Here is a 27,336-nt window from a genome sequence, read left to right as displayed (position 1 = left end):
AGAGAGAGAAGAAGAAGAAGAAGAAGAAGAAGAAGAAGAAGAAGAAGAAGAAGAAGGAGGAGGAGGAGGAGGAGGAGGAGGAGGAGGAGGAAGGAAGGCAGGCAGGCAGACTACTCAGTCTGTATCATGCATGTTCTCAGGGCTGACTTTTGCTGTTGGAAATGACTTGATGTGCTCCTCTCTAGGGAAAACTTTCTCTTGATGTTGGTATTCCTTAGTTGTCTATGGTTCTTTATGTAGCGTTAACATCTCTGGTCTTTTCCGGATCTACTTTGTCAGGTCTATTCTTGTCCGTGTTCAGTTCATGTTTAGACCGACCTGTTGGTAAGACTTTTTTAAAGACTATGCCTGATATTGGGAAGTGGTATTGATAAAATGTTTTCTTTTAGTTTTTTTTTTTTTCATTTTATTTGATTTTACTTTGGAGACAGGCACTGATAGCATTTAGGCTGGCCTTGTACTTTCTATGTAGCTGAGGCTGAACTCCAGATAATAATGCTTTAGACCCCAAAGTGGTGGGATTATGGGTGTGTTCCTTCACTCCTGGCTGAGGAAAGATCTTTTCATTCTTGACTTGTAAACGTTTCTTCTTAAAAAATTGGTTGTTTTATAGTTTATATTATTATTTGACTAGTAGTTTAAATTTATAATTTCTTTACCTTTGTATTTTCAGCCATCTGCCTTCAGAAATGTAGAAATGGGGGTGAATGCATAGCTCCCAGCATGTGTCATTGCCCCTCCACCTGGGAAGGGGTGCAGTGTCAGAAACGTAAGCAGCATTCTCTACTTCATCTTCTACAAATGAAAAAGTTGGAATAATCAATCTGTAGCTTATAAAGAAGTCCACAGTAGAGACAAAATTTTAGAATACAGATCCCTTTGTAATTAAAAAAGATGGACGCACAAGATGGCTCAGTGGATAAAGGTGCTTCCCACCAAGTGTGGTGAAAGCAGATCCCACATGCTGTTTTTTGACTTCCACATATGTGCCATGTCATCCTAATTCTATTGTATCAGTCTGATAAAATATCCTGACAAAAAGCAGCTTAAGGCAGAAAGCATTTATTTTAGCTGACAATTACAAGTTATGTTTATCGCTGCAGGGAGGTCAATGTCGCAGGAGCTTAAAGAAACTAATCACATCACATCCACAGTGGTGAGAAGAGAGAAGCTGATGTTCCAGTGCTTGGATGGTTTTCCTTTCCCTCTTATACACTCTGGGGCCCCAAACCGGGGAATGGTGCCATCCATTTTCAGGCTGGGCATTCTTACATTATTTAAGACCTAATCAAGATAATACCCCATAGAAATGTCCATAGGCTAACCTGATCTAAGCAAACCTTCATTTCGACTTTCTTTCCAGGTGGTCCTGGGCTGTGCCAAATTGACATTGAAAGCTACTTTTCACATATACAAAATAAAAATAAAAATTTCAAAGTAAAAATAAATGTTGGCCAATTTTAAATCCATTTGAAAGAAGTAAGAGTTTATTTGATAGTTCATTTCCCAATTCTCTTATTTCCTTTAAAAGATTTAAAACAGCATGTTAATCATACAAATAATGGGTTTCATTATGACATTTCATACATGTGTATAATGTCTGCTAATTGTATTTATTTCCATTGCCCTCCCTTGTCCCTCTCTGCTCCTCATGATCCTCCATGAATGAGGAAGCTTCTGTTATAGGTGTAGACTGATATTCTTTAAGCACAGCCTGAAGCTGGGACTGTGCATTCTCCACACTGCAGGACCATTATGTGAATTTTATGTATTGACAGTTCTAACTGAACATAAATGCTACTGCCATCTTCTGGGAAGTGGTGGTAATGCCCACTCCAAAATTTGATATCTGGAGGATGGAATTCTGTTAGTGTGGAACCCTGGAGTGTTACCTTTCTCCCCAACCCTATATGGCAGCAGGGATGAAAGCAGCTCTTCAACTCTTATGTAAACGTTCACAGTTACACTTGGCAACAGTGTGACTCCCATGAAAAGTCACCACATATATAAATTTTGTGTTTATTTTCACTCAATATTATTTAAAATCATACTACCTGTCCTTAAAACATTATATTTTAAATGTCCTTTACTGATAAATCTTATTTTTTAAAAGACTTATTTATTTTATGTATGAGTACATTCTAGCTGTCTGCAGACACAGCAGATTAGGGCATGGGATCCCATTACAGATGGTTGTGAGCCACCATGTGGTTGCTGGGAATTGAACTCAGGACCTCTGGAAGAGCAGTCAGTGCTCTTAACCACCAAGCCATCTCTCCAGCCCCCATTAAAACATTATTTCAAGTATTGTATTAATTTCTGTAATGCTAGTGCACAGTATTTATATTTAATGCAATGAACTTTCCCTTCCTCTGTTGGTGAGCATTTCACATATTGACAAGTAATTATTTTACTACAAGCATTTTTATAGATGATGATCCACAGATAGATATAAATATTGTAAAAATTAATTTAGGAGAGATTTCTACAAACACCTTTCTTGTATGGACAGTGCAATCATGGTCCAAGAAGTAACTGAATATCTGGGCATGGTGGTTCACACTTGCAATCCAAGCACTTGAAAGGTTTGGCCAGGGGTACTGCAATGAGCTTGAGTGATTTAGGCTACATAGGGAGTACAAAGCTAACAATGGCTCAAGGAAGGTTCTGTTTCTAGAAAAAAGCAGAAAGGGAGAGAAGGAGTCAGGGTGTTTCCAGTTACTGTCCAAAGTAGGATATAAATTGGTTAATATACATACCAGTATCAAATTGTCTCTTTGAAATATGTTTTTAATGATATATTTCAAATAACTTAGAAAATAATTAATACAGTTTTAGTTTAATTTAGTAAAGTATACCTTGAGTTTGGAGACTGGGTTCTGGAGTTGCGAGAGCATATGGATTAGATTTGCCAATAGGCAGACAACTGACAGATCCTTTATATCCTCTACTTCTTTTCTACTCTAAGTAACTCCCAGAAAATTTAAATCATGCATGGTTCATATGCACTTCTTTCCTATGGTCAGTTGTAAATTATTTTATTTATTTTTAAGTGGCGCAGAAACTGTGCATATCTCTGTGTGATGTTCCAATCCATATATGTATCATATGAAGTAATGACCATCAAGAATCACAGTAAAGACTCCAATCACAAGATAGCTTCAGGATAGAGGAACACAGTGTATTATGGTATTCTATTAAAAGGCATGCTGACTATAAAAATCTGCTTGTTGCAGCCATTTGTACTCAAAAGTGCCTTTATGGAGGAAGATGTGCGTTTCCTGGCGTGTGTTCTTGCCGCACTGGATATTCTGGAGCCAAATGTGAAAGGAAGATACAGGTACTTGATACTACAAATAATAGATGGAGGCTTCTCTGTCTGTCTTCTACCTGGTAACTGACTACTGTTGATATCTTATTTCCAAAACAGAACATACATCGATTCAATGTTTGACTCCAAAGCCAGAAAATATTATCATTTTACACTCACACAAATGTCTTATGTTCCTGTAAATGAGTGCAATGTGTAGGTCCCACCATACAATGGGATGCACGATTCCAAGACAACAAAGGACAGATACTTCACAATATGCCATAGGACACAATTAATTTATTCTTTGGTCAAATGCCAGCCTCATCTCTCTCAACATACCCACCACTTAAAATTAATGAGCCACTACCTCGGTGATTAGAGTACAGCCCTATACAATTTTAAAGGCCATGTATCACAAAAAATAAGTCTCTTCTAATAATCCCCCCAAAATTCTCTTGCTTTATTTGCCATCTATTAAAATCCATTTCTAGTAAAAGAAATATACCTATCACTGGAATTGGGGGTTCTTTGTGTTTCAGAAATCAAAGAACCAAGGGAAGGAGGATTTCTTGCTGTAGGAGATACTCTCACCTTGACTTATAAGGCAACTGTTGTAATGCATTTATTCCAAAGCTTCTGTCTACAAGTTTGCACTCCATCTGCTCAGTCACTACTCAAATTCCAGACTAGCAAGATGTTGTTTGGTTCTGATTTCTACACATATTAGATATGTGTGGCAATGACATTCAAGTACACATATGTGTGCACATGCAGAAGGCCCTTCAAAATGTCTTGCTCTATGAGTTTTGATATAAAAGCCATCACGTATTACTCCATACTTCAAAAGGCTCAAGGGCCAACTTGCGATGTCAGTGCTTAAGGATCTGGGGTTTAAGTTCAACTGTAGCTATGTAGTAAATTGAGACACTATGTCAAAATAAAACAAAGTAGCCCAGAGATCACAGAAATCTAAATATATTGAAACATGATAATACTTAAATTTTTAAAAAAATGTTCTTCTTGAAGTTTGAAACTGGATCAATCTGTTTTGGGTTGCAAAGTCAATTTCTGTATGTTTTTCTCCCTGCACTTTTTTTTTCATCCAGAAAAAATATGGCCCCACCCTGAGAATAGTAGGGACATAATACAGTCATGGTGCGAAATTTAGGATGTCAAGCTGTTCAGTGCCTAATTGGTTAGATCTGAGCACAGGACTGGGGAGTGGTGAGAGAAGAAAAGAATGGGAAATGAGGCTGAGAGAAATGTATGAACTATTCTGAATATGCAGTCCTTTCCAAAAGATATAAAAGTCAGTTTTATTGGACATTGAGCATTTTGATGTAATACTTACCCGGTGTGCATCATATCAGTATACAAGCTTCAGACACAAGCAAGTGGGCTTGTTTACACTCCTTTGGATCTATTTTATGAAAGCAGTGCTGAGTGTGGCAAATTTGACTTTCAAGTTGACAGAAATGAAGGGGTTTGTGTGCCATGCCAGAGGAAGGGGACATAAATAGATAATAATAAGATTTTCTACTGCTTATTGGAACGTGACTTTCTCTTTCTATTACAGATGAAACATCATTAAGAAACATATTTACAAGCCTCTATCATTAGATATGCAGTTTTATTCAGAAATAGTTGAAGATAATTTTTGAAGCTTATTTGTATATTGCTTAAAGTATTATAAAGACCAAATAAACTAAGAAAATGTGGAAGGATCTAAGTTGTCAATATCAAAGAAAAACAAAATAAAAGCTCCAAGTAATTTGAATTTGACTTTGAAGTTTGATACTTGATATGAAGTTCATACTCCTGATACAAATATGGTGATATTTGTAAGTTTGTGGTTTTATCAGATACGACTATGTCTGTATCAGAGGTCAGTGAAAATGGCATGCTACTTAATGTCTCCTAGATTCACAATGTTTAATGCATAAGTCCAGAGTGCCAAGGTTTTTATGAAAACTGGGATAAAGATAGAGACCTAGAGGTTATCAAAGTAGCTGCAAAATGTCTGAAAGCTTGATACTGAAGATTCCTGCCTAGAGCCTAGTACTTTCTAGAACAGTACTTTTTAAACTATAAGGACCTTTCACAGGGTTGCATATCTGATATCTAGCATATTGCATATTTATGTTGACATTAATTAAAATTATGAATCATTGAAGTTGCCAGTCATTAAGTCACAGTTATAAAGTAACAACCACAGCATTAAGAAGGTGGAGAACTCTAGAAGCTTTGCTAATGCTGCTGCAGTCCTTGAGAATCGTCAAACTCTAGCACCAAATCTCAAACACAGTAGGCTATACTGAAGCATGTATTGCAAACGTTGCTGTGAATCTTTCAACTATCCCAGCACCCAGGTATAGATACCAGTGGAAAACTAATAGCTTGGTTCAGGGGATATTAAGGAAGAGGTTACAGGAGGAACACAGACGCTATAGAGTGGCGATGAGTGTTTTGAAATTCTGACTTCTGGATGTGACATTGGTATCACAATTGTAAACACATAGCAACTGGAGTTCCTGCACACAGGCTACTCAAGAACAAGTCAGCCAAAATTCCAGGATGAATTGCATAGATGGTTTCTTGCCCCACCCATGACTAGCTATTGGCAGTAGATAGTTGCTAGAGAATCATTCCTTTCTGAGGATATAAATACTGGTAGACTTCTCATGCTCCAGTGAATGGTTCCAGACCCAAGCACATATGGGCACTACAAACGAGACTAGGCTATACAAAACAAAGAAAAAGTTGTATGGTTACTAGAGGATCCTTTGGGAAGAACAGTGAAAGTTGGAGATGGTACATGGGAATAGATGCAGAATATGTTTTCACACCTAGAGAGGTATTACTAAGAGCATAGTACAGGAACAGGGCAGGAGATCCACTAGAGGACACACCCAGCTGAGGCCTGTGACTGACACTTTGGATGCAATTCAGCTTTACCTCAGCCCAAGCCTGTGGACTTATGAAGGAAACTTCACCTTCCTATACTCTTGAATCCATTCATTTGCAAAATAATGGTGAACATACTTACTTCAGAGTGCTTCTTGGTAATTTTAAAGTTAAAATGAGGTTATTGTAAATTTTATAGCACATAGCAATTGAACATAGGTCAACCATGATACTAGAGTATAGCTCAGTAGAGACAGCACTGGTCTATGTAAATTATCCTTTATTTGATTACTGCTAATTATCCTTATTCCTTCTAGTTCTTTCTGAACTTCATCTGACTGGTTTAACTCAGCTGTTTGGGCACAAACTATTTTTCTGAACTGACTGATCCAATCTGGCTTATCTCAACTTCTTACTGAATTCCTGTTTGGCTTTAAACTGACTCTGGCAATTTCTTGTAATCTCCTGTCTCCATCTTATTCTCTGGCTTTAACTGCCTCTGCTGACCTGCACTGAACTGCATGCACTAAGGAAGGAACTCAACTCTACTGCACTGCACTCACCACACTGCACTCACTGCACCGCACTCACCACACTTGCTGCACTGCACCCACTGCACTCACTGCACCACACTCACTGCGCCGCATTCACTGTGCTGTACTCAATGCACTCACCACACTGTACTCTCTGCACTCACCACACTGCACTCACTGCGCCGCACTCCCTGTGCTCCCTCCACTCACTGAGCTGCACTCGCTTCACTGCATTTGCCACACTCACTGCACTTCACTCACTGTGCTGCTCTCACTGCACTGCACTCGCTGCACTCACTGGTCTGCACTCACTGCACTCACCGCACTCACTGCACTGCACTCACCACACTCACTGCCCTTGCTATGCTGTGCTCACTGCAACTGTGCTCACTACATCACACTCACTGTGCTTACTGTGCTCACTATGCTAACTGCACCACACTCACTGCACTCACTGAGCTCACTGGTCTGCACTCACTGTACTCAATGTGCTCACTGCACTCATTGTGTTGCACTCACTGCACTGCAATCACCGCACTCACTGAGCTGCACTCACTACACTGTGCTTACTGCACTCACTGCACTCAGCACGTTCACTACACTCACTGCACTAACTGCACCGTACTCACGGTGCTCACTGCACTCACTGCACTGTACTCACAGCGCTACATTCACCGTACGTGCTGTACTGCACTCGCTGCACTGCCCTCACTACACTGCCCTCACTGTGCTCACTGCACTCACCACACTGCATTCGCCGCACTTGCTGCGCTGCGCACACTGTGCCACACTGCACTGCACTGCACTGCACTGAATTCGCTGCACTCCAAGAACTGTGCTGCACTGTGCTCACGGCAGTCACTACACTGTGCTCACTGCACTGTGCTCACTGCCCCACACTCACTGCACTCGCCACACTGCACCGTGATGCACCACACTTGATGCCCCGCATTCACTGCACCACACTCGCTGTGCTGTACTCACTGTACTGCACTCACTGCACTTCCTGCACTGCACCCACTGCACTCACTGCACTCACTGCACTTACTGCACCACACTCACCACACTCCCTGTGCCACACTCACAACACTCACTATGCTGCCCTCATTGCACTGCACTCACTGTATTCACTGCACTGCATTCGCTGCACTTGCTACACTGCACACACTTTACTGCGCCGCACTCACTGAGCTGCACTCAGCACTCACTGCACTCACTGTACTCAGTGTGCTGCACTCACTGCACTCACTGGTCTGAACACACTGCACTAACCACACTCATTGCACCCTCTGCACTTGCTGCACTGCACTCACCACACTCACTGCACTCACTATGCTGTGCTCACTGCAACTGTGCTCACTGCACTGCACTCACTGCACTCACTGTGCTCACTATGCACAGTCAGACCATAAACTCATCGAGCATACTTATTTCATCTGGAATGATAATATTTTGGTTCTGTATTGATGCTTTAATTTAGAGAGATGAGTCAATACTTAGGAACTATACTCTAATGAAGGTTCACATATAAAGAGAAAAACTGGGGATCTGAGTGCATACTGAGCTGGTCCACATAGCCAACAAGTGTTCAGTTGATCGATCCAAGAGGCTCCCTATGTAGTTTCCCCCGTGCGTTTTCTCAGCATTTAGTAATTGAACTGCAAGTAAGACCTGTGTGCCTTTAGTTGACCTTAAGGCCAGTTGTTATGTGCTTTTTCCATTTAAAACCTAAGCCTGGACATAGTGCTTAAAGGAAGTGTACATACTCAGCACTCAGGAAGGTTGTAGTTCTAATCCCCAGTCTCCCAAATAAACAAAATTATGTATTATAGCCATGTTGGTATAAAGAAGAGTGCACGAGTGTTAAAAGACCACACCTGAAACTCCATTCTTCCCATTTCCATGGCTGTCTAAAGCATCGTGGTCCACAGATGCTGGACCACTCTGCTAAGTAAGAAGGGTTCTACTGTAAGACAGAGGTAGGCTTTTGTTTGGTGTTGTGTTTTGCTGTTTTGTGAGAGGGGACTCACAGTTAGGCTTGTCACCTGTTTTGCAGAGTACTCTTTAAACCTCTGCTGAAGATATCTCAAGATAGTTTTAAAAATTAACAAAAGTAAACTCCATGCCATTACTATATTTGTATGTGTGTGTATGTGTGTGTGTGTGTGTGTGTGTGTGAAAGAGGGGGGGGGGGGGGAGAGAGAGAGAGAGAGAGAGAGAGAGAGAGAGAGAGAGAGAGAGAGAGAGAGAGAGAGACCTGTCATTCTTCAGTTTAAATCTATAGTAATCTCCTGTAGTTTCTACACCGAGGTGAAATTATCAGACTTGTCCTGCAGATGGTGCTAGAGCCTCAGTTCATCTTAGGAACTAGGCAACCACTTTGATAAAAGCATAGGAAGCATTTAATGCAAACATGACACTTTCAATAAGAAAATCATTTATGAGCCTAGACATCTCCATTACATTGGATGATTGCCTGGTAATTGTAGGCACTTCCCTTGGCAGTTCACAGTTCCCATTGTGCTAGTAAGGGATATTACATCCATGTAAAGATATAGAGATGTACTGAATTCGACAGAAGTTTACATTGCCTTGAGTAGTATATGGTTAGACAGGATTTCCTCCATTATTCTGTGAATTGGGAAATGTTGATCAATTAAAACAGACAGTGATCCAGGTAGTTGAGAATATATTTTATGATGCCATTGAGAAATAAGAATATAACCAAGGCATATAAATGACATCCTAAAAAGAATCTCTATAAGGCAGAGTACTTGCTGATGTGCTCTTTCTATCCACTTTAGCTTATTTATTTGAGACAGGGTTTTTACAATGTAGTCCACAAGCTGGCTTTGAACTCAAGGTGAGGCTCCTGCCTCACCTTCAGGTATACTGCTATTAAAGGCATGCCCCTAGATTTTGTCCCTTTATTTCTGTCAAAAGTAAGTGCAATTTCCCTGGCTAACTGTCAATCTAATCATCAGGAGAGTCCAATTTGAAACACTATGAGTTTAAGGAATAATGAAATTATAACTATTTTAAATCAGTTATAGAGATCAAACCATGACTGCTAGGAAAAGCCTTGACCTTTGAGCCAAACCTTTAGCCACTATTCTCCAACTCAAGTTGTGATAGATATAGACAGTGTCCTTTGCAATTTTATGAGGTCCCATCTGTTGATTGTTGATCTTAGAGCATAAACCATTGATGTTCTGTTCAGGAAAAATTTCCCCTGTGCCCATGTGTCCAAGGCTCTTCCTCACTTTCCTTTCTATTAGTTTCAGTGTATCTGGTTTTAAGTGGAGGTCCTTGATCCACTTGGACTTGAGTTTTGTATAAGGAGATAAGACTGGGTTGATTTGCATTCTTCTACATGTTGAACACCAGTTGTGCCAGCACCATTTGTTCAAAATGCTGTCTTTTTTTTTCCACTGGATAATTTTAGCTCCTTTGTCAAAGATCAAGTGACCATAGGTGTGTGGGTTCATTTCTACATCTTCAGTTCTATTCCACTGATCTACCTGCCTGTCTCTATACCAATACCATACAATTTTTAACAATTCCTCTGTATTACAGCTTGAGGTCAGGGATGATGATTCCCCCAGAAGTTCTTTTATTGTTGAGAATAATTTTTGATATCCTGGGTTTTTTCTTATTCCAAATGAATTTGCAAATTTCTCTTTCTAACTCTATGATGTATTGAGTTGGAATTTTGATGGGGATTGCATTGAATCTGTAGATTGTATAGTTACAAAAGCTTCCACATATAGGCCTGAAGGGAAGGGGATGCCAAGCCTATCCATCAATAATTTTAGTAAGATGACCATTTTTACTATATCAATCCTGCCAATCTGTGAGCATGGGAGATCTTTCCATCTTCTGAGATCTTCGATTTCTTTCTTCAGAGACTTAAAGTTCTTGTCATACAGATCTTTCACTTGCTTGGTTAGAGTCACACCAAAGTTTTTTTTACAGTATTTGTGACTATTGTGATGGAAGTCATTTCCCTAATTTCTTTCTTAACCCCTTTATCCTTTGAGTAGAGAAGACTACTGATTTGTTTGAGTTAATTTTATATCCAATCACTTTGCTGAAGTTATTTATCAGGTTTAGGAATTCTCTGTTGGAATTTTTGGGGTCACTTAAGTATACTATCTCATCATCTGCAAATAGTGATATTTTGACTTCTTCCTTTGTAATTTGTATCCCTTTGACTTTTGCTGTCTAGTTGCTCTGGCTAGGACTTTGAGTACTATACTGAATAGGTAGGGAGAGAGTGCAAAGAGGAGACTTTTTAAAACCCTTTCTTGAGATAGGCCAATTATTTTTTTATATTTCATCTGAGACTCATCTCTCTAAATTAAAGCATCAATACAGAACCAAAACATTATCATTCCAGATGAAATAGGTATGCTCGATGAGTTTATAGTCTGACCATTTATTTTCTTTATGGTAAGAAACATTGCCCTCAGAGTGTTTGAACTTGAGAGATTAAAGTTAGGAAACACATATAAGGTAGCCACAGATCTTGCTGAAAGAATTTCATCTTACAGGCAAACATCTTAAAACAGTTTCATTTTCAGATCCTCACTATAAACAATAAAATAAGCATAACCGTAAAAGATGAGAAGTTGCAATTACCCAAATGTACAGCCTAAACTGGTTATTTTGAGGTCATAGATCAGATGTATTCTTGGTTCTGTTCACTGAGAGTGGGGGTTTCTAATGGCAAAGGATAGTGCCAAAAAGAACACAGGCCCAGAGAAGACAGAAGATGGACTGCAGTTCAATGCTGATGCTCAGTATAGTTAAAAAAGCTTCCACATATAGGTCTGAAGGAAAGGGGATGCCAAGCCTATCCACCAATAATATTTGCTCTGAAATAAGAGGACTGATTCAAGCCGGGCATGATGATGCACACCTTCAATTCTAGCACTCAGGAGGCAGAAGCAGAGACAGGTGGATCTCTTGAGTTGGAGGGCAGTCTGGTCTACAATGAGACTTCCAGGACAGAACAGCCAGGGCTGTTACATGAGGAAACCATGTTTCGAAAAAGGGAAAAAGAAAGAAAGAAGGAGAGTGAGAGAGAGAGAGAGAGAGAGAGAGAGACAGAGAGAGAGAGAGACAGAGAGAGAGAGAGAGACAGAGAGACAGAGAGACAGAGACAGAGACAGAGACAGAGACACAGAGAGACAGAGACAGAGACACAGAGACTAAGATCTGTCCCCATGAGTCCTACCAACTGAGCCAGTCTTGAAGTTCTTTCTAAATGTTTTTTCAGGTCCTCACTGATTTCCAAGTAAGAAGCATAGGACTGAGACTCCATTGTTAACCTGTGAATGATGCAGAAGCAGCTCTGCCAAGCTCTATTTCTAAGCAGTGGTGAGAGGATGTGTTAGGAAGATGTTTCCTCTCTCAGGGACTGCTAACATGACAAGCATGCTCGAGGCAAAAATGAATAACCAGTTTGTAGCTTCCCACAGAACATTTATGCTGAAAATATACATGTACACTTCTAGCTAATTAGGCCCCAAGTTCTTCATAAAAGCCACATTGTGATTAATTAAAATGATTGCCACTCATTACTTTAAAAGGCTAAATTCATTATTATGTGTACACTGTAGGTGCCATATTACAATTTCTGTGTTGGACTATTTATAAGATCCATTTTATGTCATTATTTAGCTGTCAGTTTGAGTTGAAATTGTCATAATATTACAAATACTTTCATTAATATTTAGTAGAACTTGAACTAACAACTGAAATTTAAATTCAAGATGTGTTATCTTTTACTGCAGACCAATTTAGGAAGAGTGATCACATCCACTTCCGGTTCAGTGCTGTGAAGAAGGACCAATCAGTGAAAACTTTTATCACTTACAGAATAATTTAATTAAGTATAGTGCCACACTACCATAAATTAAAAACAAAATGGCTTGGTTATAACTCTATACATACTCATATGTATTGGTTTATTCATATACACTCTGAAATATTAGTATAATTATCATTATATCAATGATAATTTTATTGCCAACAGCATGTATTATATCCTTCTTAATATAAAACAAAAATTATTATAACTAATAGTAGTATATATGTACAAATTGAAAATTGGCAAGCAAACATTTTAAATAACTATCAAATGATAGTTAACTAATTACATATTCATAGAATTTCTATGCATTTAATACAACAATGACTAAAGTAAAACTGCCTTGGTCACACAGAGAGGTCTGTGTTACATTTTTTTTTTAATTTTTACTTTTTTTTTTTACAGTCTAGTCATTATCCCCTCCCAGTCTGCCCTCCCACAGTTCCACATCCTATTCCTCCTCCCCCCTCCCAGGTCTCCAGAGGATGTCCCCATCCCTGTCAGGCCACCCCACTCTCAGAGAAAAGAATGTGGTACTAATCTGAGTTTCTTCAGATAAACAGAACTGAGACAATGAATAAATGTTGCAAACATTATTAGATAGGTTTAAACAATATGATTTGGGCAGGCCAACAACCATCTACACACGAGTGAGGCTGGGAAATCGCATAACTCCTCAATGCACAAGGCTCTATGCCTTGGGGGTATCAGTCTGACACGGAAGGTTGGGAGGGCTTGTGGAGGATATGTTGCCTATATTGGAAGTGACAGAAGCTGGGTTGCAATATCAGAAACAATGGTAGCAGCAAAACAGATACACTCATCAGCAAGCAAGAAGGCCAATAGGCAAAAGCTGTACTGATTTCCTCCCAGAGCACTTTATACATGAGCAGCAGTTATCAGGTGTTACATGTTCGGGGGAAGGGTCTTCTCTCAGTTCATCCAATACATGCCCTCTCATGCCCACCCAGAAGTGTATCTCCTAGTTGATCCCAAATCTAGACAAGGTAATACTGAAGAATTATAGATATAAAGGAAAGTCTCCAGACACAGTAAAAACACAGTTTAATTTTAACCATGCTGTCTAGGCAGTTGGGAAGCCACTAATAATCTCACAATCGCTGCACTTGGGGAGTTAGACAGTGAAATTCAATGCTATCCTAGCTACATTGCAACTTTGACATCAGCCCAAGCTACATGAGAACACAATGAAAGTGCACATTTTCAAATATGTAACCACATACAACTTTGTAAAATCATAGTAAATGTCTAAAAGTCCAGATAGCTAACTTTAAAACTGGTTATCTCAAGAGAGTAGGACCAAGAAACAAAGGGAAGGCGGCGGCGGTGGTGGTGGAGACTTCACTTGCTACTTTACATGTAGCTCTAGTGCTTACTAGTTTATTTCATTTTATGGGTATAGGTATTTTGCTTGCAGGTATGTTTGTGTAGTGTAATGGTGCCTGATGCATGCGGTCAGATGAAGCCATCAGAACCCACAGGATTGGAGTTACAGATGTGCAGAACTACATAGATGTGTACTAACCGCTCCATACTTGCTTGATTCCATTTTTATATTACATTGGTATAGGGAGGGGAAGAGAGAGACTTGAGCGTGGAGCCTGTGTGTTCCTGGCAGAACAGCTACCAGTGAGCTCTGTCTCTAGAGCTACCATGGTCTTAAAGGGTTGGGGTTTTGTTTGTTTTTCATTTCATTTCGTTTTATTTTCTTTTTCCATTTTTCTTTCTCTACCCTACTGTAGTGGGTTTGGCCTAATGCTTCTTGCATTCTAATGTTAATTTGGGTCCCCAAAATTGTTTGCATGAGAGAGCCCACATTGGGACATAAGGCACTCAGGGCCCTTGCCTCCTGTTGGTTCTGATTGGTAAGTAAAGATGCAGATGACAGTCAGTGGTGGGGCAGGACAGGCAGAGGCAGGACTTTTAGGATTTCCAGGCTGGAGGGAGAGGAAGGCAATGGAGATCGGCCTTGCTGAGAGAGTGTGGAGGAGAGGAGAGACACCACATCTGAGAAAAGTGCAGGACAGACAGGCATAGCCACCATGTGTAGGAGCCAGGAGAGTGTGGCCCAGAGTGCAGCCCAGTTGGTCAGTTTTCTGGGTCCAGAGCAGCCAGGATAGAATATAGAGTTTAGTAAGTAATACCTCAAGATTATTGGCAGGAAGCAGATTAATTTGTGAAAATTAATTTGTGGTAGTTAAGAAGTGGCCCAGCTATTCAGCGCTGATTAAGGCTTCTCAAAATATAAAGGCTGTGTGTGTGTGTGTGTGTGTGTGTGTGTGTTTCATTTGAGAACATAAACCTTGAGACAGGTAGCGAACCCATTGCTGGGATTTTATTAGTTAAAAATGTTGCTACACCCCACCCCAATTACTATATTCTCTCTGCAAATCTTCAGTTAGCTACAGTTTTAGTTGCTGTTCTTATTGCTGTAATACAACACCATAACCAAAGGGAGTTTGGGGTGAGGGGGCAGTGCTCAAAAAAGGCAGACAGCTGACAGTGGGAACTGAGGCAGAAGCTATTGAAGAGTGTGGTTTATTGGCTTGATCTTCCTGGATTGCTCGGGAGTCTCATACCATACAGGACCATAAAAACAGGAATGGTGTGCACCCATTCATGTCAATCAAACATGAAAGAAAACTGACTGCAGGCATGTCCACAGACCAATATGGTCAGAGCATTTTCTCAGTTGAGCGTCCCCCTTCTAAATGACTCTAGCCTGAGTAGAGCAGACATAAAAGTAATCAGCACAGCTACAATGTGTCTTTATGGAAATTAGAAGCAAACAAAACAAAATAACACACACACACACATATACCAAACCAAGTAAATTTCATTGTTTGCTTTAAAGGAAACAGTTTAAAAAAATAAAAATGAATGTTTTTTTGTATAACATTTTATTTTGTGATGGGTAAATTATGATTGACCATTTAGACACTATTTTTAGAATTCATAAAACTGGAAATTCTGCAGTTTAAATTAGGAGAACTTCCTTTAAAAACCCATCAATTAATTACTTGGTTTTCACGTGAGGCTAAACTGGTCAGGAGGTATCAGTTATAGGCTGGTATTTCTATTATGAGTAACAATTGCTGAACTATATCCTCAGAACAGAGAATTAGTACGAAAGAAATATACAGACTTTGGTATCAAAGTGATGTGGCTTTGTGTCTATGAGTTTTAGTGTTTGAAGGTTTCATTGATAACAAAGAGTTAAGTTGGTAGTTGAACAATTCAAGCAGAAAGATCATATTTATGTAAACTTATGGCATAAATAACACTATAACCAGTGTTTTTATTAATCTTAAAAAGCATCTTTCACTGAAAATTCTAAGACCTCCAAAGCACTGAGCCATTATTATGTCAATATTAATTGACAAGTATTTTTATTTAAAAGAAAAGAATGAAAATGCACAATTTTGTTTATTTGAGCTATGTGTGTGTGTGTGTGTGTGTGTGTGTGTGTGTGTGTATGTGTTAATTAGGGTTGCCATTACTGTGAAGAGATTTTAGGACCAAGGCATTACTTATTTTTTGAATTAGGTATTTATTTCATTTATATTTCCAATGCTATCCCAAAAGCTCCCCATCTGCTCCCCCACCTACTCCCCCACCCACCCACTCCCACTTCTTGGCCCTGGCGTTCCCCTGTACTGAGGCAGATAAAGTTTGCACGACCAATGGGCATCTCTTTCCACTGATGGCCCTCTAGGCCATCTTCTGCTACATATGCAGCTAGAGACACGAGCTCTGGGGGGTACTGGGTAGTTCATATTGTTGTTCCACCTATAGGGTTGCAAATCCCTTTAGCTCCTTGGGTACTTTCTCTAGCTCCTCCATTGGGGGCCCTGTGATCCATCCAATAGCTGACTGTGAGCATCCACTTCTGGCTTTGCTAGGCTCCCGCATAGTCTCACAAGATACAGCTCTATCTGGGTCCTTTCAGCAAAATCTTGCTAGTGTATGCAATGGTGTCAGCGTTAGGAGGCTGATTATGGGATGGATCCCCGGATATGGCAGTCTCTAGATGGTCTATCCTTTCCTTTCAGCTCCAAACTTTGTCTCTATAACTCCTTCCATGGGTGTTTTGTTCCCAACTCTAAGAAGGGGCAAAGTGTCCACACTTTGGTCTTCGTTCTTCTTGAGTTTCATGTGTTTTGCAAATTGTATCTTATATCTTGGGATGCATGAGACACTTTCAATATTTTTTGCATCTGTTGAGGCTTGTTTTGTGACCAATTATATAGTCAATTTTGGCGGAGGTACCATGAGGTGCTGAGAAGAAGGTATATCTTTTTCTTTTAGGATAAAATGTTCTGTAGATATCTGTTAGATCCATTCATTTCATAACTTCTGTTAGTTTCACTGTGCCCCTGTTTAGTTTCTGTTTCCATGATCTGTCTCCATTGGTGAAAGTGGTGTGTTGAAGTCTCCCACTATTATTGTGTGAGGTGCAATGTGTGCTTTGAGCTTTACTAAAGTTTCTTTAATGAATGTGGCTGCCCTTGTATTTGGAGCATAGATATTCAGAATTGAGAGTTTCTCTTGGAGGATTTTACCTTTGATGTGTATGAAGTGCCCCTCCTTGTCTTTTTTGATGACCTTGGGTTGGAAGTCNATTTTATTAGATATTAGAATGGCTACTCCAGCTTGTTTCTTCATACCATTTGCTTGGAAAATTGTTTTCCAGTTTTTCATTTTGAGGTAGTGTCTATCTTTTTCTCTGAGATGAGTTTCCTGTAAGAAGCAAAATGTTGGGTCTTGTTTGTGTAGCCAGTCTGTTAGTCTATGTCTTTTTATTGGGGAGTTGAGTCCATTGATATTAAGAGATATTGAGGAAAAGTAATTGTTGCTTCCTATTATTTTTGTTGCTGAAGTTGGCATTCTGTTCTTGTGGCTGTCTTCTTTTAGGTTTGTGCAGGGATTACCTTCTTGCTTTTTCTAGGATGTGGTTTCCGTCCTTGTATTGGTTTTTTTCTGTTATTATCCTTTGAAGGGCTGGATTAGTGGTAAGGTAATGTGTGAATTTGCTTTTGTCGTGGAATACTTTGGTTTCTCCATCTATGGTAATTGAGAGTTTGGCTGGGTATAGTAGCCTTGGCTGGCATTTGTGTTCTCTTAGTGTCTGTATAACATCTGTCCAGGCTCTTCTGGCTTTCATAGTCTCTGGTGAAAAATCTGGTGTAATGCTGATAGGCTTGCCTTTATATGTTACTTAACCTTTTTCCCTTACTGCTTTTAATATTCTATCTTTATTTAGTGCATTTGTTGTTCTGATTATTATGTGTTGGGAGGTATTTCTTTTCTGGTACAGTCTATTTGGAGTTCTGTAGGCTTCTTGTATGTTCATGGGCATCTCTTTCTTTAGGTTTGGGATGTTTTCTTCTATAATTTTATTGAAGATATTTGCTGGTCCTTTGAGTTGAAAATCTTCATTCTCATCTACTCCTATTATCCGTAGGTTTGATCTTCTCATTGTGTCCTGGATTTCCTGGATGTTTTGAGTTAGGATCTTTTTGGATTTTGTATTTTCTTTGATTTTTGTGCCGATGTTCTCTATGGAATCTTCTGCACCTGAGATTCTCTCTTCCNTCTCTTGTATTCTGTTGCTGATGCTCATATCTATGGTTCCAGATTTCTTTTCTAGGGTTTCTATCTCCAGCGTTGCCTCACTTTGGGTTTTCTTTATTGTGCCTGCTTCCCTTTTTAGGTCTTGGATGGTTTTATTCAATTCCATCACCTGTTTGGTCTGCTTGTGGACGTTGTACATCGTGGTGCGGAGCCTAGTGCGCACCACGATGTACAACGTCCACAAGCAGTCTCTCCTCTGAATTTCAGTGGTCAGAGCACTCTCTGCAGGCAAGCTCTCCTCTTACAGGGAAGGTGCACAGATATCTGGCATTCGGACCTCCCTCCTGGCCGAAGAGGAAGGCCCAAAACAGGACCTTTTCCAGAAGCTGTGTTGCTTTGGCCTGTCACAGAAGCTGTTAGCTTCTGTAGTCCACACTCTTACCTGTGCAGACTACTTTCAGTGGAGTCTCGGAACCAAGATGTCTTCCACCAATGCTGAAGCAAAGCCCTCCCGGGCCGGGCAGACACCTGTCCTCTGGCTGGGAAAGTGGCCGGATGTCTGGAGCCCAAAAAGGGCGCTGCCTCAGAAGCTCGGTGGCTCTAGCCTGTCCCAGAAGCTGTTAGCTTCTGTAGTGCACACTCTCACCTGTGCAGACTACTCAACGGACAACATTTAATTGAAGCTGTTTTATAGGTTCAGAGATTCAGGCCATTACCATCAAGGCAGGAGGCATAGTAGTGTCCAGGCAGACATGGTGCTAGAGGAGCTGAGAGTTCTACACCTTGATCCAAAAGCTCTCAGGAAGACTGTCTTCCAGGCAGTTAGGAGGAGGATCTCATTGCCCATCCCCACAGTGCCTCTGTCCTCCAATAAGGCCACACCTACTCCAACAAGACCACACCTCCTAGTAGTGTCACTCCCTCACCAAGAATATTCAAATCCTCATAGTGCAGTATGCAGGAATAAAACCTTTCCAGAGACTAAAAAAATCAGATGACATGTGATCATTAATTCACAGTAAGAACATAAATCATAGGGAGCCAATGGCATTTTCCTCCTTTTATTAAATTGTTGTTAGATTCTTTTCTTATACAATATATTCTGAAAACAGATTTCCTTTCTTCTACTCCTCCCAGTTCTGTCTCGTCTCCTATCTCATCCAAATCCACTCCCTTTACATCTCTCATTAGAAGAGAACAGGCTTCTGTGTGGTGACAGCAAAGCAAAAATATAAAATAAAACAAAATAAAACCATCCTATTGAAGTTGGGCAATGAAAGCCAACAGAAAAATGAAGAAGCCCCAATGCACAAGAATCAAAGACCCACTTGTTTATACATTCTGGAGTCTCACAAAAGTACTAAACTGAAAGTTATTTGCAGAGGGCCTGTTGCAGACCCATGCAGGCTCTGTGGTTCCTGTGTCAGACTCTGTGCGTTCGTATGAGCATTGCTTAGTTGTTTTAGAAGTCCTTGTTCTCCTGGTATCTTCTGTCTTCTCTGTCTCCCCTATTCCTTCTGTCTTCTCTTCTTCAGGATTCCCTGAGCTCTGAGAGAAGGGATTTGATGGAGATATCTTATTTAGAGTTGTGTGTTCCAAGGCCCCTCCTCTCTCTGTTGATCTCTATATTTGTTTCCATCTGCTGCAGAAGATGCTTTGCTCATGACTGAATAAGGCACTGATCTATGACTGTAGCAGAATGTCAATAGGAGTCATTTTATTGATACCCTAGGTCTCTGGGCTATCTAGTCTCTGGTTCTCACTCACCCAAGCAGTGTCAAGTGTGGGTTCCATCTCATGGAGGGGGGCTGAAATCAGACATCAATTAATTACTTGCACAAGATTTGTTCTACCATTGCTCTCAATTATACTGCTGGCAGGATAGATTGCATATTAAAGGTTTTATGGTTGGACTAGCATTTTACTTTCTTCTTTTGGTATCCTGAGGAGTATCTTTCCTTGTCATAGACAGCAGAATGGATTATATAGCTACCAGTTCTATCTCTCTGCACTCAGTGAGTTGTGTAAGTGTCATCTTCAGCGAAGGTGCCTTGTCAGTTTCTGGAGAACAAAATATTGTCTTGCAACGAGCTGAGTTATTTGGGGATTTCCAGTGGACCCTTCCAGCCAACACTTCAGTTGGATGAAACCCAATCCTGGTCAATAAGCATTCTTTCTCCCTCATTATTTGGAGGCCTCATTAGGATTTCCTTCATAAAGGAAGTTTTTAATACACTAGGGTTCCATACTGCCTCTCAAATGCTCTTCAAATTTAGCTGTCTCTCACCTAATTTCCTCCCTCAACACAATCTCCCATCTCTTTCCCATCTGATCCTCCCATTCTTGTTCCTTCCCCTGACCACTGTTCCATAAAATCCATTCTATTTCCCACTTCAAGGAAGATTCATGTGTTCCCCATAGTACCTTGTCTATGCCTAATCTCTCTGGATGAGTGGATTATAGATTGGTTATTATTTATTTAATTTAATATCAAGATATAAATAAATATATACCAAATTTATTTTTCTGGGTCTGTGTTACCTTACTTGGGATGATTTTTTTTCCCTCTGGTTCCATTGTACTGGTTGGTTTTGTGTGTCAACTTGACACAAGCTGGAGGTATCACAAAGAAAGGAGCCTCCCTTGAGGAAATGCCTCTGAGATTCAACTGTTAGACATTTTCTCACTTAGTGATCAACAGGGGAGGGTCCAGCCTATTGCAAATGGTACTATCCCTGGGCTGGTAGTCTTTGTTTCTATGAGAAAGCAAGTTGAGTAAGCTAGGGGAAGCAATCCAGTAATCAGCATCCCTCCATGGCCTCTGCATCAACTCCTGCCTCCAAGTTCTTGCCCTGTGTGAGTTTCTGTCCTGACATCCTTTGGTGATGAACAACAATGTGAAAGTGTAAACTGAATAGACCCTTCCCTCCCCAACTTGCATCTTGGTCATGATGTTTTATGCATGAATAGAAACCCTAAGACATCCATCCATTTGCCTGCAAATTTCATGATGTCATTTTTTTTTCAAACAGCTGAGTAATACTCCATTTTATAAATGTACCACAGTTTCTTTATCCATACTTCTGTTGAGGGACATCAAGACTGTTTGCAATTCCTGGCTATTATAAAAAGAGCAGCAATGAACAAAAGGCACACATACACACAAAACCATGGACTCTGTTTTGCATTGGCCAACAACTTTTAGGCATGGGGAGTGCACTGAAGTAGTGGCATTCCATTGGAGAGAAGAGATTTCCCCTTTCCCACTAGATATCAATTGCAAAGAGCTTCTTGTTCATTGGTTGGACTGTATGTTCACCGACTCTTCATAATATTGGGATTTTGTCTGGTTTGAACTTGTACAGACCTTTTGCATACTTCTGCATACTGCCTCTGTGAGTTTGTGTGTACTGATATTCTTGTTCTTCCACATGTTCAGACATCTGCACATTCTCAAGCTCAGAGGGTAAGATTTTTATAAAGACATTCCACTAAAGGCTAAGTGTACCAAACTCTCACTCTCTGCACATTGGTTGGACAATTTCCTTACATCTGTTTTTCAGATTCCTCGTTATTTTGTAGGCTGTGTCTCTTTTGCTGTCTAACCCATATGTGCTAGTGTTTAGCCATGTGAACATACTGTCCTTCTACTTGCCCATGAACCCTTCAGACTGATTGTTCATAAGGTGCCTTGGTTGTGTTTCTGGTAGTATGAGAACAGGTGTCAGTAGCCCCAAAGACCAGGTTAGAAAGAGAGTTGTCAGGCCTTTTCACCCTTTCCTTCACCCAGTGTTAATAAGACATTTGTGTTTTAAGAGTTAACACATACTTCATTGTGAAGTTGTGATCTATTTTTAATATATGAAAGGTACAAAGAGTATTTTACATCAAATAAGAACAGGTTGAACTCTGCAGAATTGTGATCAATTCCTAAATAAATGAGAAAACAGAAAACATTTTTTTTTTTGCTTCACATGACTATTACCATGCCTGTCATCAGTGTTGTGTGTGAAATTGCCTCAAAAAATGTTAAAGATGAATAAACCCTTTCCACTCTAAATGAGAGGCAGAGCAATTCTCTTTAGTTGCACCACATCTGGAAACAGAATAACCATTGTTGAGTGAAGATGGGGAAACCGATTACAGAAAAAGAAAAATGTTTAGCAACTGCAGAATATGATCAAAAGCTTTCAGAGAGGAAATGATGCGGATAAACGAAGGGGAAATTTCTGAAATAACTCCTGTTTCATTTTGCTCAAATAAAACATGGATGATGACGATGATAATAAAAATGCTTCCCTCATTCCTGGAATTTTGTGTTGCTCATTTAGGTGCATCTGCTACAGTATTAATGGAGACATTTGTAAGGGTGAAAAATTATAATTTAACTTCTAGTAGAATTAAGAAAAAGCAGAACTCACTCAATGTCATATACTACCCTGATTTCCAGAGCATTTGCACCACTTTGCAGTAGTGAATGAAGGAACCTCCTTTTCCACAACCTCCCCAATGCTTGGGGTCAGTTGTTTTATTGATCTTGGCTTTTCTGACTGAGGTGAGATGAGATCTCAAAGTTTGTAAATCACCACATGAAAACACATGTGTACATGAGCCTTCCTTCTCTCCTATTGTTTTAGAGACTCACACAAAAGGATCTTACTTTGTAGAGAGGCTTTCAGTAGGGAACTTCACTCTGCTTCTGTTGAACAAAAGCTTAAGTGGAACCAAAGGTCTATAGATGTTACTGATACATTAGAAAAGAAACCAGGGAAGGAGTTACAGAGACAAAGTTTGGAGCTGAGACGAAAGGATGGACATCTAGAGAATGCCATACCCGGAGATCCATCCCATAATCAGCCTCCAAACACTGACATCATTGCATACACCAGCAAGATTTTGCTGAAAGGACCCTAATATATCTGTCTCTTCTGAGGCTATGCCAGGGCCTGGCAAACAGAGAAGTGGATGCTCACAGTCAGCTATTGGATGGATCACAGGGCCCCCAGGGAGGAGCTAGAGAAAGTACCCAAGGAGTTAAAGGGGTCCGCAACCCTATAGGCAGAACAACAATATGAACTAACCAGTACCCCCCGGAGCTCGTGTCTCTAGCTGCATATGTATCAGAAGATGGCCTCGTCGGCCATCATTGAGAAGAGAGTCCCCTTGGTCTTGCAAACTTTATATGTCTCAGTACGGGGAAACGCCAGGGCCAAGAAGTAGGAGTGGGTGGGTAGGGGAGTAGGGGGGAGGGTCTGGGGGACTTTTGGGATAGCATTTGAAATGTAAATGAAGAAAATACCTAACTAAAAATAAATAAATATATATATTTTTTTTTAAAGGAAAAGAAACCAGGCCAATTTGAAAATTCAAACCTTGTTAAATAGTCCTGTACTGGTGCTTTCTTTCTAACTGAAGTGCACTTTTAAATGAGTAAAATGACCAGAAATAAAATAGCAAATGATGCCTTTATCCCTCGAGTCTACCTTACATACACAGAGGTCTAGTTTCAGGTTAAAAGGTCACCTACAACTTATGTGAAAGAGACTGTCTACATTTTTTTTCAGCAAATATGTGATTCACCAGTCAAAATATCAAGCATATTAATCAGGAGCATATTAATCAGGTTTAAACATCAAGTTCCTGTGTACCTATGTCCATAGACCACACAGACACAAATAAGACTAAAAACTAGTGATACAAATAATTGTGTTTTATTCATAGGAGTAGGGCTTGGGCCACCCTTAGATTGGTTTCTTCAGGGTAAACACTCACCCATGTGCAGTTGATAGTGTTAACTACTTGCTGCTGCGACTTACTGTCTCAAGTGCCATGTGACCACTTTGTCTCAGGAGGATTTGCATCTCTGCAAGTGCTAAAGACTTCTCTACTCTAGAACTATGAGTACAGATTAATCAAGATCTTTTAACTAAATAGGCTACAATTTTCCTCTAGATATAGGAAAATCAAGTGTGATCTGACTCAAAGAAATCCAAGAAGCGGAAGAATGACAAGACCAACATGTCAGAGTTATGACTGAAGCTTACCTTAGAAATTATATGTTTATTTGGGCAGGAACCCTAAATTCAAGACCTTGTTGGCTAACGCAACAGTGTAGGACTTACTTCAAGTCTACTAATTCATATGTTGCTTCCTAAGTGCAGAGGAGACAGCAAGCAGCGATATTTCTAAAACCAAATCCAGTTCATTCTCATTCTAAATAAATTGACTGGAGTATAACATCAGCCTGAACTTATGAAAGAGTATTGCTGGATTTTCTGAAACAGAAGCATGGAAAAATATGGACAGTGTATGTGCTTTGAAAAATAGGTTACTGGTTTCGGCAAACGAGATGCATTTTATTAATTATTAAGGAGGTGTGAAAAGGAACTCTATTCAGCACACTTTTGCAGCATATCCCCTCTATGTTAAGTATGATTTATTGTTCTGTTTGTGCTTTCTAGCCCCAGAGTCATCGTTAAGGGGCAGCTAAAATTAAGGGACTAAGGAATACTCTGTCAGTATTTGCCCATGGCTGGAAGGCAGCCATGAAGAAGATGAAAAATGAAGCACCATTAGGAATAAATTGTAGGTTTTTAGTGCGCTTTTATTCTCAAAATGGGTTTCTGTTTTGAGATTCGCTTCTTTCCATTTGCACTGGCTTGTGTTATAAGCTGACGGTGCCATTCTGTTCCCAGCTGAGTCTCCCCAGATGTTCCCGACATTTACAGGGTATGTTTCTACTTCCCATACAAAGCTCTTTGTGCATCAGCCCCATCTGTGCCATTAGGTTTTAAAGCCTTTAAAAAGTTTTCTGAAACTTCTTAGAAAATTGTGAATGTGTCACCATCAACAAACTCTCACACAGAAAAAAATAAGAAAGGCATAGTTTGTTTTGAGTCAAATGTGATTAACCATGACATGGTCTATGGATTTGGGTCACCAGAGTGACATGTTCCACCATGGAAATGGTTGCATGAACTTCCGTAGTCTCAAAATGAAAGGCACTTGTGCACAAATGCATGCACAAAGAAACACTGGTAGAGGCAGCATGTTAGAGCAAATCAGGGAAAAGTGTAATAGGCTTCGGGTGCTATCTGAGGACATCCTTGGTTTTTTGTTTAATGGAAGCTAGAGGTCTTCTAAGAGTACGTTGAAAATCTTTTACCTGATGATCAAAGGGAACATGAGGTCTGATACAGAGATGACTTACAGATGTATCACTATACCCCAACCAAATGTGGTTGTTCACAATTGGGATCCCAACACTTTTGAGGCAGAGGATCACTTCAATTTCCAGGCTAGCCTGACCTATATAGTGAATTCTTGACTAATCTGAGCTAGAAAGTAAGCCTCCATTTCTGAAACTAAAGTACTAAACTAACCAAAAGACAGTCCAAAGTAACCTGGACTCTCAATCTGCAACAACGCAGACTCCACAATCAGGAAGTTCTAATTAGTCAACCAATCTGCAGAATCTTTAAGACCAGTGTGACTTCTTCAAAGAACATTTCACTCACAGATCTGTACTATGATTTCTGGTGTAAATGGCACATATTGGTCAGGTACTAGTTTGTTTTTGTTGTACTGAGCAATGAAAATTTTTCTGCAAAACCTATGGCCACCTCTGGCCCCAGTGCTGGATTATAGGTATAAGCTACCTTGTCTGACTAATTTTTCCTTTTTCACTTCTGAATATGAGAACATGATAATTGCATTAAGAAAGCTAATAAGTTATAGTATTCTATAAGAATCAACATAAAATATCTTCTGACTTATAGAACAAATAGAAATTAGTTTCAGACTTTTCTTCATAACTGTGCTACTCTTTGTGTCAGCTGTTGCCTCTGAGACCTTTGGGATACACACATAAACTTCGTCCAAACTAACATTAAACACTCTCTCCAAGTTGCTGGGTACGAGGTACAGTCGTTGTTGCTGCTATTGTTTTTATCCTTACCATTCCTTTATTTGGCTGTTAAGCCAAACCTGTGTGCCTTATCTCTTCCTTTTGAATAATAAACAAATAATGTAAGAACTTTTGTTTGTTAGTTATGCTCCTCTTAGTTAACATTAGGCTTCACTTAATGTTGTGGTTCTTGAGCATTTGTAGAGAGACCCCACCAAGAGCTTCTGATTCTCCCTTTCAGTCCACACAGAACTCATACATTCAACCCAAGTATGTTTATTAACTAGAACTTGTTATCTCAAGGAAGAAGATCAAATATCCACATCCATATTTGAACCTTGTGCATAGGCTAGCTGCTCCTGGTGTCATACTGTGTCATGAACTCATAGAGGCTGTTGGACCTTGTGTCTGGTAGATTCATGAAAGGATCAACAGATCACTTCATTCTATTTACATTCTACACTGATGCAAGGTTTAAAAAATAAATGGATGTGTGAGTTAAGGTAACTCTTGACATTCTTAAAAGGGATCATCAGCTTCATGTACTTTTAAGGCATACTATAAACCACACTATAAAACTTTACACTATAAAATCTAGATGTAAACTTTATAGTGCCAAAATAATCTAAGTGATACTGCTATTAGCTTTCATGGATTCAAATATTGCTACACACACACACACACACACATTAAGCCTCTCAGTAGCCCAATGAAGAACAAGTTTCAGGGCATCACTTTAGGTCTTTTTGGAGAGTTGGAGAGTATAAGAACTTTTGTCATAAATAAGCTCTGTGACTAAGGTAGAAGTCACCTATTAGAATCATGTATTCACTGTGACTTGAAATATTACCCATCAAAATAAAACTCTGAACTTTATTTCTAGTTTCTGAGATGTTCAGGTCTATACAATTATAAAATGATTATATACAGATTTTTATGGGTCAAAAGTTGAGCTTATATTTGGAAAGAAAACAATTATACTGTGTCTATATGACAGACGGTGTAGAATGAAGAGGTATATTACAGATAAATTTATCAACATTATCTTTTCTTTCAAATTATTTTGACTTGTTCATGGAATCCTTATGACTTGTATGCTTAGTCTGGGAATCCCACTAGTGTCTGTTAATGTTTTGCCATTTCAAAATAAGGAAAAAAAAACTCACAGTAAATGTATAGCAGATAAAATCTTTAAAATACCTTGTGGTGT

At 39.7% G+C, this 27,336-nt stretch overlaps 1 protein-coding gene across 1 annotated transcript in view; it reads left to right on the top strand.

Annotated features, from left to right (window-relative positions):
* Nucleotides 1-7,564, top strand: part of Vwde (von Willebrand factor D and EGF domains) — a 72,634-nt gene extending 65,070 nt beyond the window's left edge. The window contains exons 28-30 of the mRNA XM_029478615.1: nt 674-769; nt 3,237-3,340; nt 6,749-7,564. Of these exons, the coding sequence (XP_029334475.1) occupies nt 674-769; nt 3,237-3,340; nt 6,749-7,564 (1,016 nt within the window). The remainder of the gene's footprint in view (nt 1-673; nt 770-3,236; nt 3,341-6,748) is intronic.
* The last annotated feature ends 19,772 nt before the right edge of the window (nt 7,565-27,336 follow it).

Source organism: Mus caroli, chromosome 6 (assembly GCF_900094665.2).
Source record: "Mus caroli chromosome 6, CAROLI_EIJ_v1.1, whole genome shotgun sequence".
Lineage (NCBI taxonomy): Eukaryota > Metazoa > Chordata > Mammalia > Rodentia > Muridae > Mus > Mus caroli.
Note: the sequence above shows the minus strand (reverse complement) of the source record. Positions and strands in the feature narration are given on the sequence as shown.